An 11,803-nucleotide genomic window follows, 5' to 3' on the forward strand; every position below is an offset into this window, starting at 1 on the left:
TGTAGACAGGACAACGTCTGTCGGATCCGCTAGTCTTAATATATATATTTCTTGTGTGCGTGTGTATGTGACTGAACTCCTCCTAAACGACTGGACCAATTTTGATGAAATTTTTTGTGTGTGTTCGTGGAGATTCGAGAATGGTTTAGATTCACAATTTTGTCTGCTGGACAATGTTTTTTTTAATTAATTAGTAGTTGTTGATTTTGGAATGTTTTACATTGGATCCGACAGACGGCGTTACCATCGCACTGTCAAATTTTAAATAATATTCGAATTTTAATTTTAGTCTGTCCCGACAGTTAGCGCTGCGATCAAATTAAAAAAAAGTTTTGTTAGCATTGTGTTATTGTAGACCATGTGCTGGATCGTTAGATATTGTCATAACATTTGAATAATAATTTTCATCAAAATGGTCCAGAATGTTTTAGCTTATTAAAAAAGTTTTAAATTTTCAAATTAAAGACGTATAGACAGGACAACGTCTGTCGGATCCGCTAGTATATATATATATATATATATATATATATATATATATATATATAATCGCCATAAATAATATTCGGTTGAATATTATTAAATGGCTATTTCAGAAAATCTTCGATGGCATAAGACGATAGCTGAGCATATCAGGTAAGCAAAAACAACAAAACACGACAGATAAGTGATTCACATTGAAACAATATAATATTATGATAAATCTACAACCATTTTATAAAATTTGCTAGGTGTGTATTCTAATACAACTTTTATTACAATTACTGTTTAAGATCAACATAGATAATTCTTGAATCATTATCTACACTTAACAGTTGTTTAAATAACAAGGGTCTAAAAATAATCAACTTTATTTAATTTATAACAGTGAGTCTATTATCGAGATAGGGCGTGATAGGTGATATCTTCTTTATGTATTTTTCAACGACATCCACATCCTTGCCGACAATCTTGAAGTCTCGTCCATGTTTACGTAACATCTGGAATGATATTTTTTAAATTTGAAGTTTCTAAAACCTATTTACTTTTTTTTAATATATATATATTCCTTTCTTTACTAAATTCCTATATTCCTTTTTTTACTAAATAAATAGATTAGATTATCCTTATTTACATTTGCTAGCATTACTACCTTGAATTTATTTAAATTAGTTCCAGGCACATATTTACATCAGATAGGTATATTAAATATTTTAATTTTAACTTTAAGGCACTGTTTTTAGACAATTTCAGAAAAATGTCGGGCATAAATCACGTTGAATAAATCGAGCATTAGTTAAAATAATTTTTATTAAATTACGTGACAATTTATGAAAATCGCAATGTTATGACGTCAATAACATCGCGATTTTAACAAATTAGTAAGTAAATATTTATATAGGATCAATTAACGTTGTGTAATGTTTTACAAATGTTTTTAAATAATTTAAACTTTAACCCACCAATATAAATATATCAAAAGTCAATTATAAATTTTATAAATGATTGTAGTTTTGCTCGAGTTTCGAAGGACGAAGGCATACAAACTAAAAGATTAAAACTGGCAACCATTAATCATTTGGCGTGGTGTAAATACTTACGTCAAAAGTTCCTCCCTCCTTAATCACGAAATTAATTGTAGTGAGCTGGTACTCCTTCTGCGGGTCTAACATATGGTAATCGCCATCTTCGTTTACTAACACCTCCGCTTCCGGTACCTCACCGGTTAAGTTTAGTATTAGTTTCAGGCCTGAAATAATGCATTAAAATACATACTAAACCTATTAGTTCTAAAATAACTTTATGTTAATATTAAACCACGACAACTTAACCACCTAAGCGACTTCTCCGATACAAAAACTTGTGATATGTTCTGTGAGCTACTCGATTGTGAGGAAGTTCCATGGATCTGGTTAGAGCTGCACCTTCTTGATTTTTCATGTATTTTTCACACGTGTATCTCATTTTCCTAACATATTTTTGTTTGATTGACCTCATTTTAACTAGTGATGTTTGAGAACATAAACGACGAAGGATTGCGATATACATTGTCATTTAAATGCGAATTGAATAGGGGCAAAAAGATCTAACTATCGTCTTAAATTCTATTTTCAGCTCCGCCATTGTTTATCGTACAAACTCCAATTCTCGATGTCATAAATTATAAATATATTTTTATTAATTCCTAAGATTGTGTTGGTATTGTAGTGACTGATTTTTAGACTTTGTATGCAAAATTTAGTGCTATTTAAAGTGAAATCGATGTCATGACCCTAAGTTTGTAAAGACAAAGACTACATTAGAAAGTTACTTCGTTTAAGTTTGGTAAAATTTAAATTTATTTATTTATTTATTTATTTTCCATTAAATTTTCCTATCTTTACAGTTACAACTAATGCGATAGAATTCCATTATATTACCCACACCAACTAACCTACATACAAACATTAAAAAATTAAAATAAAATTCCTAAATCTTATAACTAACAATATAGCAAGCAACTCTTGTGAACTCAGCCAGCGTACAAACAAATAGGTCCACCTCAATGGAAATTTTGTTAATGATCTGTATTGCTTGCGTGAGTGGCGCTTTGCTAACCAAGTTGGAATGTGCGCGCGGTACATCCAAAAGCTTAGACGTAAGCCTCAGGTTTCTACCTGGTACCCGTAGACCCAGTCTCTCCATTATATCCGGATTATGCACCCGACCCGTAAGTATTTTAAATATATAAACGGTCACAGCTACCTCTCTTCTGAGGCCTAGCTGGTCGTATCCCACCATACCCAGAACAAACAGGGTCGGGTACATAAGCGGATACAAGGGATACACTCCATACAGTCTCCTGTAGAGGTAGCGAGTGAATTTATTTTGTACTCGCTCTAACATGAGAACATACCTGCCACCTGCGGTAACCAGGGTCCTGAAAATGGCTTTCTCACCCACGCGTTGGTCGTACATGTTTTAAATGCCTCCAAGATGTATTTACCAGGTACAATGAACGTCACCATATCGTTTGTAAATGGTAAGGTGTTGATGAGATCTCCTCTCGATATTTCTGCAAGACAGCAAAAACCAACGAAATAACCTTTTGCTTACTAATTTTAATATAGCATTTAAGATGTCCATTCCTAAGATTTTCACTTCGCTGGACAAAGATTATGTATTGATTATTATGGTCGAATCAAATTAACGTAAATCTATTACTATTTATTAATTGAGAATTTAAAAAAGTAACAGTAAGGTAATTATAATAAAGTGAATTATTCATTGACATACCTCCTATGGAAAGAGATCCTCGTATCGTGTTCCTTAGCAAAAATGCTACATGTGTCAAATTACTATCGGCTATTTCTTTTCCCTAAAAAAGCGTAAGATGGTGGGAAAGTATTAAGCATTGGTACAATAAAATTGTAAAGCACTTGAAATTATTTTTTTAGAACAAGCAACAAGAATAAGCCAATTAATTTCGCACTTATTATTTTTGTTTCATCGTTATTTAATTTTAATTATCTGGAAGACCACGGCCATATTTGGTCGCACATTGAATGTGTATATGGACGTGAAAAAGAGTAGAATAAATATATACTTAATTAGTAAAGCAAGCAGCAGAGGGCAAATTTAAATACTGCTGTAGGCCGATATTAATAAAATTATTTAAATTTAAAGTGATTCACAATTGGAAAATAAATTAATAGATAATTTATTTTTAAATGTAAGCTTAATATATCAATTGGTAACCGGTAAATTGAGATCAAGGATTACTTAAGTTTTAATAATACTTACTGCACTAAGCACAGCATCAGCATAAATATCTCCGATGGCACATTCTTGCCCACCGCACTCCGTCATGATAAGGTTATCATTTGCTACTCCTATGATTTCCTTCACCACAGAGTGGAGTTGTTCTTGATAAGGCTTTAACAGCGCCTTGATAGCTAAATCTACAAAAAACCAACAGAGTTTAGTATATTCTAAGTCTCGCCTTGTGTCACGCCTCTTAAGGAAATATTTTTTAAATTTAATTTTTCGTTAATTATTTGTATTTTTTAATTTGCTTTAATTTTTATTTTAACATTGTATTTACTCTCAACTATGTAAAGTTTTGGTACAAATATTCAAACCTACGATTTATTAATCTATGCAAATGTTATCTTTTTATCTCGAAATAAATATTTACCACATACCTTCAGGAATTTTTTTATCAAGAAAGACTGGTGTTCCTTCGAAATTAAGTAAATCGCCGTTTCTGTTAAAATACGCTGTCAAATTTCCAACATATTTTGTGAATGCTGATGCAGTCACGATGAGAATCTATAAACATAAACTAATATTATACAATCAATCAATAATTTAACTTATAACACATCAAATACAAATAGGTATGAATTTGATTTATTACAAAATATATTGAACCATGAAAAAATATACCTATAGATATCAAACAGTACATCAGTCTTCTCAAATATACTATATAATATTACTAAGATTCTTGATATACAACTATATGTATAAGAAACATAGTTAACCTTATGTCCAGGCCGTAGTTCCGACTCAATAATAACGGGATAAGGCCCTGCAATCTCCTCGTGACTCGGAGATTCGCCATTCCAAAGGAGACTGTGTGAATGACCACCGACAATTATGTCTATATTTTCACCCACCTGCTGTGCTATTTTCCTAAACAAATTCAATTCATTCTTATATTAATTAACTTATATATATATGATATATATATTATATATATATATATATATAAGTTAGTTCAATTCTTGGTAGATAACGGTCTATATCTGCTTTAGGCATAACGCACAAACTATAAGCTGTAAAATGAAGGCCCAAAAACTAAAGTTGACTCAAACAGTGCAATTTTGGGAAGCTAAAAATAATTTAACGAATAACCAATTGAATTAAACGCCTCCATTACTCAAACGTGAAAATAAAAATCAAGGCTAAAACCTTTCAATTTTTGTATTAAGGGCGGTTGGCCCATATAAATTATATTAAAAAAAAGGTAGGGATATATATAATTCGGAGCAATAGCATTACTGTCAGCTGGTAAAATTATATGAGATCGAAACGGTGATTACTAGTAGTTTATTTAATAATATAATAATAATTTATTTCAAGTTTGTTTCACCGGTAAAAGTTTATATCTAATTGCGCTAGTTATATATACAAAATTAGTCAGGTTTATCTGACGCTTAACTAGGGGTGAACCTGTATTTCAGCATACAGCGCCTAACCCCTTAAATATATCAGACAAAAACTCTAGCATCAAGTACATAACTCATTGGCGAAACTTATACGTTATAATTTACAATCTATTTAACAAGTAATTCTATTATGGTGTGAAGTGTTTGCTAATGTTGCTCGATCTATAAATTAAAGACTATTTATTGGTCGATATGATATGATTCCATAGTCATTATTATTATTTTAAAAAATTCAAATCATAAATATTACAACTTTTACAATAATCTTTTTAATTATTCAAGCAAAAAAGGTGTCTGTTATCGCTGGAAATAAACATATTACAAAATAGATATTTTATCGTTATAAATGTGCGTAATACAGATATTGACTAGTATAGCAACAAGGCTAGTACTTAATAAAAATATTATAATTCGTCATAATTCAACACATTACATTAAAATCTTTCCGTAACCAAATTGATTCTAAACGCATTTGAACAAGGTGTGACCTTTCGTAAAAAAATATTTTCAAACTGTGACATAGTGTTTTTTTTATATTTGAATCATGTGTAACTAGCCTCGGATTTTACCTAGGTTAATTTGAAATCCGCGCATTCAGGTTTAGCACGGGATCATGAATGCACGCATATTTTGGTCCGTATTTCGTTGCTGAGTTTGTTTACGTTTTTTCAGTTAAGTTCATCTACGGCGGGGTCATGGTCTCTATGGACTATTAACAAATTATGTATATATCGATCCAAATAGGTCAGTTTATTTGGGACCGTTAATTATTACTAGTATAGTACAAATACACAATCATGTGTGTTTATTTAATTTGGCTGAGTATCTGTTCAGGATTGCTCCCAAGTAATGAGTGGCATCAAGTTGTCTGTGTTTTATTAGGTCTTGCTATAATTACTGCCCTAGATGCTCCTATCACTTAAAATGTATATAATAGGTTTAACATACAAAATGAATGCATAATGCACCTATTATGTTTTAATCTTTTATGTTATTCCAATAAATATTGGGTTTTAAAAAATTAACAAATAATGGAAATAAAATGAACAAAACTAGGAGATTACATGCCTTGTGGCCTAGAAGATTTTATATTATCCTCTCAATAGTGAATTGTTAAAATGTCCCCTATAAGTTGAATCCCGGCTGGCGTGTCGAGTTAGTAATTTGACAGGTTTATTGGAAAATATCGAAGCACGCCGCTGTCCTTGCATTTAAATCGACGATAAGTCAAACGTATGAACTAAAATAGAATTTATTTTCTACATATTTTATTCCTATATTCAAATCGAATATGTATTAAAAAAATATGTTATATATTTAGTCCACATTTTATTAGTCAAACAAGACAATGTTAAACTTCACTAAGAAAAGTAAAAGCCTACTAGATATAAGGTCGTTTTTTACAATAGAAACCTTTTCACCGTTTTTAACCAATTCAGAAAAAAATAATCAATCTATTTATACTCTTGTGACTAAAGATAAGATACTACAAAGACAAATTGATCGTCCTGTCTTAATTGTTTTTGCGAATTAAAGAAGAAAGAGAGGCTTTAGTTGGAACTTGACTATAGTTTCCTCATGATTCTAATGCTTTTTATAAGCCGATGGCCATGATTTAAATTGGCCGATGTGCGTAACGCATTTTCCCACGAAAAAAAATAGATTCTGATTAGTATAAGGCTGATTAATCAAGATTATATAAAATACTGGTGTGACGACTGTTGGATACTTACTTGTCAATATCCAACCCACAATGTGACAAAAGTATTATTATATCAAGTCCTTTCTTCGTGAGTGCTTCAGCCTCTGTCTTAGCCGCTTTTATTGGATCTAAGAATTTTACTTTACCGGGAGACGAAGATAGCTGTAATTTAAATGATTGTATAAAAAATATTTAATCTATCGCTGCAACATCTGAGCTTCGAACACAACTCAATGTTCCATCTCACACTTGAGATAACGGATTATTTTTAAATAAAACTATATCATTTAGGCGTAATAGTAGCTCAAAACCTTGATCGCTTGAACGCGCGTAAAATATTATACTTTACTAACTTGAGTTTCTGTCGTTATAAGGCCTATGATTCCTATCTGTCGACCTTTCCTTTCAACCACAATGTGTGGCTTATAGAGGTCATTTAGAGCTGGTTCCTGACTGGTGTCGATATTGGCTGCGACGACAGGGGCATGGAGTGCCGCAAGGTATGGCGCGAGGCCCGCTATGCCGTCATCAAACTCGTGGTTTCCGATTGCCTGCAATAGAAAATTGTTATTTTTTAAAATTGTTAAAGGAAAAAGTAAAAACAAGTTTTTAGGGTCTACCATCATCAATTTATTCTCATCAATTTGTCAATTGACAGTAAATTAATCATAAAAAAAACATCAATTAAATTAATTAATTACATATTAATTATTCGTCATCATCGGTAACTTAATCATGTCATTTTTTAACTATAACAGTTGATATTACGCTATTTCCGCCAAATTCTTAATTAACCTTTCGCGATAAGAAATTGTTTTCAATGTTGGTTTTTTGGTATGGATGGATGGTCAGTTCTAACTTTGTACATTATTTTAAAACGTATTTTTTTTGTATATTGAATATTATTTCAAATGTGAGTGAATACTATGTATAGATTTTAAGCTAATTGATAATTTTAAATTATGGTTAGTACATAAAATGTAAAAATTATCTTTGTTCAAAGAATATAAATTTTATAATAATAAATTAGTGACTGAGTGGTATTATTAAAGTAATATATAACAATAATTACATATGTTATGTCATTGTATACGCAGTAATTAGTTATGTAATAATGTACATCATTATCGTAATACTAACGTGTGCGTCGTTGGGCAGCAAATTAATGAATTTCTGGGTAATGTTCCACTTCAGTAGAGTGTACCAATAAGTCCCTTGGAAGGTGTCTCCAGCATTAAGTAGCAAGGCCCCAGGTTTCTGTGCTAAAAGAGCCTTTATTTGATGGTACAATCGGGCATAGCCACCTAGACATTGTGAATCGTTCGTCGAGCATATTGGGTACTGCACAGTAGTTTCTTCGAATCTGTAATAAACTTAGAATTTTAAAACGCGACTCAAAGCAAACACGTGCAAAATTTATTACTATAATAATATATATTGATAAGAGCGTTGAAAATTTATTAAAAATGTTTAATTATTAACCTTTAAAAAGTTGTTGAAATAATGTCCATATCAGTAGTATGTATTCTTACAACTAAATTAGAAATGGAAAAATAAAAACAATTTCATCGCAAATAATTGAGAAATAGATAATATATATACATCGAAAAATTATAGGGATTTAACAATTAATTTAATTAGGCATAATTACTACTAATAATGGTTGAAGTTTGCAAGTGCAGTACGAGTGGTTATAAGCGTTGTGTATAGGTAAAGTGAACATTTATTATTTGACTCAAAACGAGACAGTTTACGGCTCAAAAGTTACGAACACAAAATATAGGTATCTAAAATCTTTAGTAATATTCATAATTATCAGAATAACAAATTAGTTTTAAAATAGCTCGTGACGATTCGAATAAGAATAAAACTCTTGGCATGTTTTTTTTATTCTGCTGCTTAACTATTCGCGCTGCTATAACTATCACAGATTCAAATTAATATTTATTACTTTTCTTGAAAATGGCAACAGGAAATCAAAATGAGGAAAAACAATACTATCAAACCGATAACCTCAGAGAAGTCCTTGATATGTCTTGTCGAATCTTGTATCTCTAATGATAATTGTAGTGTATTTCATTTTTTAACCTCCTATTGTCTAACATGTAATAATTTTTGATGTTCGTGGCTTGTTACTTGGTAATTATTAAACTAGGATGGCTTAGACTAAATTTGCGACATGATTTAAGACTTTGCTAGTACATATTTTCTCGTATCGATTCTATGGTCGCAAGTACATTATAAAACAATTTAGATACATATTTTTAAAGTGTTCTAGCATTTGTTTTCCAAGAGCACACTTGCGATCTTTTGGTGAAAAACAATTAACTATGTATTTAAGTAAATAGTTTTAGTGCATATTAGTAACGGTTATCAGTGAATTTTGTATCACTAGCTGTTTACTAACAATCATTGTCTTTCACGCCTATTGTTTCGTTTCCAAAGAATATTTGAATATGCAAACAAAAGATGTTTAAGAAAATATGATACAAGAACTACTTAATAATAATATCAAGTGGTGCTACAATCCATTTTGTCTTTTTCTTTGAAATAGATAAGCAGGTGAAAGGAATTTTAAGCCAAATGTCATCGTGTCGTTCAGTATTGGACACAAGAAATACCTGTATCCTTACAATCTTTACTTTCACTGTACGAGAAAGTTTTAAAAGTGAAAACGCGGAATATGAACCCACGACCTCAGGGTTGCAATTCAACACTTAAACCAAGGTTACACCTCTCTACAGAAACTAGTAATAAACACAAACATATGCAGGAGTTATACTACGTTTATATGCATGATTTGAAATTTATAAATTCATACATGCGCTTCTTCTCTATTTCCATAGAAGCTGTAATCGAACAATATCATTTAGGAATAATACAGCTTTGTAGCGATGATATACTTTTTAAAACCGGTTCAGCGGTTCAAAGGTTTAAACTACCAACAGACCCATAAATTTTACCACTATGTACTGAAGATAAAACCTACAATAGTAATATCATTGCAGTAATTCAAGGAATATGACGGACGCATACAACACATCTTATCTGTATTTATTAGAGTTTGCTAAAACGAATTGCCATATTTAATTAAAATGCGGAGATTTTTCACACTTATGCAATAAATACACGCGAGCAAAGATTATAATTGATCTCGCATCAATAATAAATACGTTCTTAAACGTAAATTTCATACTCAGCCTAACGGTAAAAAATTATGATCCTTACAATGAGCTGATCTTGCTTGTACCGTTAGTGTAGGTACGACATACGACAAAATTTAAACAAGATGTAGTATAAATAATTTAATTTTACCATAATCGTTATGGTAATCCTATTTTTATGTTAATACTGACTGTACCTGGCATGGAAGTCATTGTAATGCACAATATCCAATCTAAATACACCACTATTTATAACACTTGCACTAACACTACCAAATAAGGCACACAGAAAAACGCCGAGAAACATTTTAAATTTGGAACGCGTTACATCTGTCACATATTCGTTGATAAACTGCGCCCGCGTCAGGTCAAAAGGCAGGTTTATGGAACACTAATTTGTCTTTGCCTATTCATCTGCATATAAGGAGTGCAAGCCGTTAGCTCCGTCAATCAGATTAGTTCCTTTGTTCCTTTGAGATAGAGTGATATTCAATTAATTCAGAGCTCCAAGGGTACAATGCAGACAACTTTTCTTTAATGATTTCATGTGACTTATAAATTAAAAACTAATATCATTTTTAAGGGTCCAATTGATTCAGAGTGATTCTAGTTGTCCCTTCCAAAAGGTAGTTTCGTGTGAAGAAGAATCGGCAAAAATCTCTACATTTACTCTTTTAAAATAGAATTTACAATCTTTGTATACATTAGTTAAATAATTAAATGTGAAGACAATGTACTCCTTGAATAAAACTACTACACAGGTCTATTATTGTATTGTTAGTATACATGTTCCTCACATATTTGCCAATATCGAAACCGTAAAACATTATAAATTAAAGAGTAATAAATAAACAATAAATATGTTTGAGATATAAATAAAATAATTACAGTTTTATATAAAACATAAAATAACAAAAATATGTAAACTTAGATCAGCAACCAATTGATTTTGTCAAAATGAGTATCAAAATGTGTTGGATATGAAGCTGAAAAGACTATACACAGTCATATTATATACATTTGACTCATGAATATCGCTTTGGCCTAATGGGGAAAACCCATTTTGATAAATTGCAGCTTCTCTTCATAATATTTTTCTAATTACTAACCTGTAAATAAGTATCCAGCAAAAAAATACAATGTTCGCAAAGAAGTTTATGAATATGAAATCGTATTGTGGTGAATCGTGCTATAATATTTTCAATTTCGAATTGGTAAACTAAATTTTTAACAAGAATGATTACCAAAATTATATCAGTCACGTACTTATATTAGAATATACAATTGTATTCTTAATGATATATATAATTAGCTAATGACCGTGACACCGTACTGTTTAAGTTTCTAAAACACTTTTCAATAGTACGTGACTATAACTACATTTATATTATAAATATGTACTAGCAAAGACATTATTATAGTTTTAGGTATTAATTTATTAAAATAAGCTAGCCGGTGCGTGCTTAATTATTCATGTTTTGTATTTATTGTTATAGTAGAATTTTATTTTGAATTAAATAAAAATGTAACTATGCTATATAAAAATATAGCAAGCTTAATAAAATATTACTAAATTTAAACAATTCTTGTATTTATAATTGCTATAATTAGCAAAACAGTTTCTATATTATTATTATTTCAGTTATTATTTTTTTCTGTACGCCTTTTTTTGTATGACTACAGTCAGAATCAATATCCTAAAATTAAAGTAACGTTCAATCATATGATATATGACATAATATCAAAGG

At 30.6% G+C, this 11,803-nt stretch overlaps 1 protein-coding gene across 1 annotated transcript; it reads right to left on the reverse strand.

Annotated features, from left to right (window-relative positions):
- Window positions 1-832: 832 nt before the first annotated feature.
- LOC110993314 (apyrase) lies at window positions 833-10,466 on the reverse strand. The gene is made up of 11 exons (XM_022259523.2): window positions 10,253-10,466; window positions 8,032-8,254; window positions 7,245-7,442; window positions 6,923-7,053; window positions 4,503-4,653; window positions 4,161-4,287; window positions 3,760-3,917; window positions 3,253-3,334; window positions 2,873-3,031; window positions 1,578-1,726; window positions 833-977 (listed from the first exon to the last, which is right to left on the reverse strand). The coding sequence occupies exons 1-11, from the start codon at window positions 10,360-10,362 to the stop codon at window positions 852-854; spliced, it is 1,614 nt and encodes a 537-aa protein (XP_022115215.2). The 5' UTR covers window positions 10,363-10,466; the 3' UTR covers window positions 833-851.
- Between the last annotated feature and the right edge of the window lie 1,337 nt (window positions 10,467-11,803).

Source organism: Pieris rapae, chromosome 3 (assembly GCF_905147795.1).
Source record: "Pieris rapae chromosome 3, ilPieRapa1.1, whole genome shotgun sequence".
NCBI lineage: Eukaryota > Metazoa > Arthropoda > Insecta > Lepidoptera > Pieridae > Pieris > Pieris rapae.

Excerpts from the sequence above, each read along its gene's own strand:
- LOC110993314 (XM_022259523.2), bottom strand. The coding sequence starts at position 10,362 with ATGTTTCTCGGCGTTTTTCTGTGTGCCTTATTTGGTAGTGTTAGTGCA. Across the intron at positions 8,255-10,252 it reads TACAATGACTTCCATGCCAG|ATTCGAAGAAACTACTGTGC; the intron begins GTACAGTCAGTA and ends AGTTTATTACAG. Across the intron at positions 7,054-7,244 it reads TTATAACGACAGAAACTCAA|CTATCTTCGTCTCCCGGTAA; the intron begins GTTAGTAAAGTA and ends TTTAAATTACAG.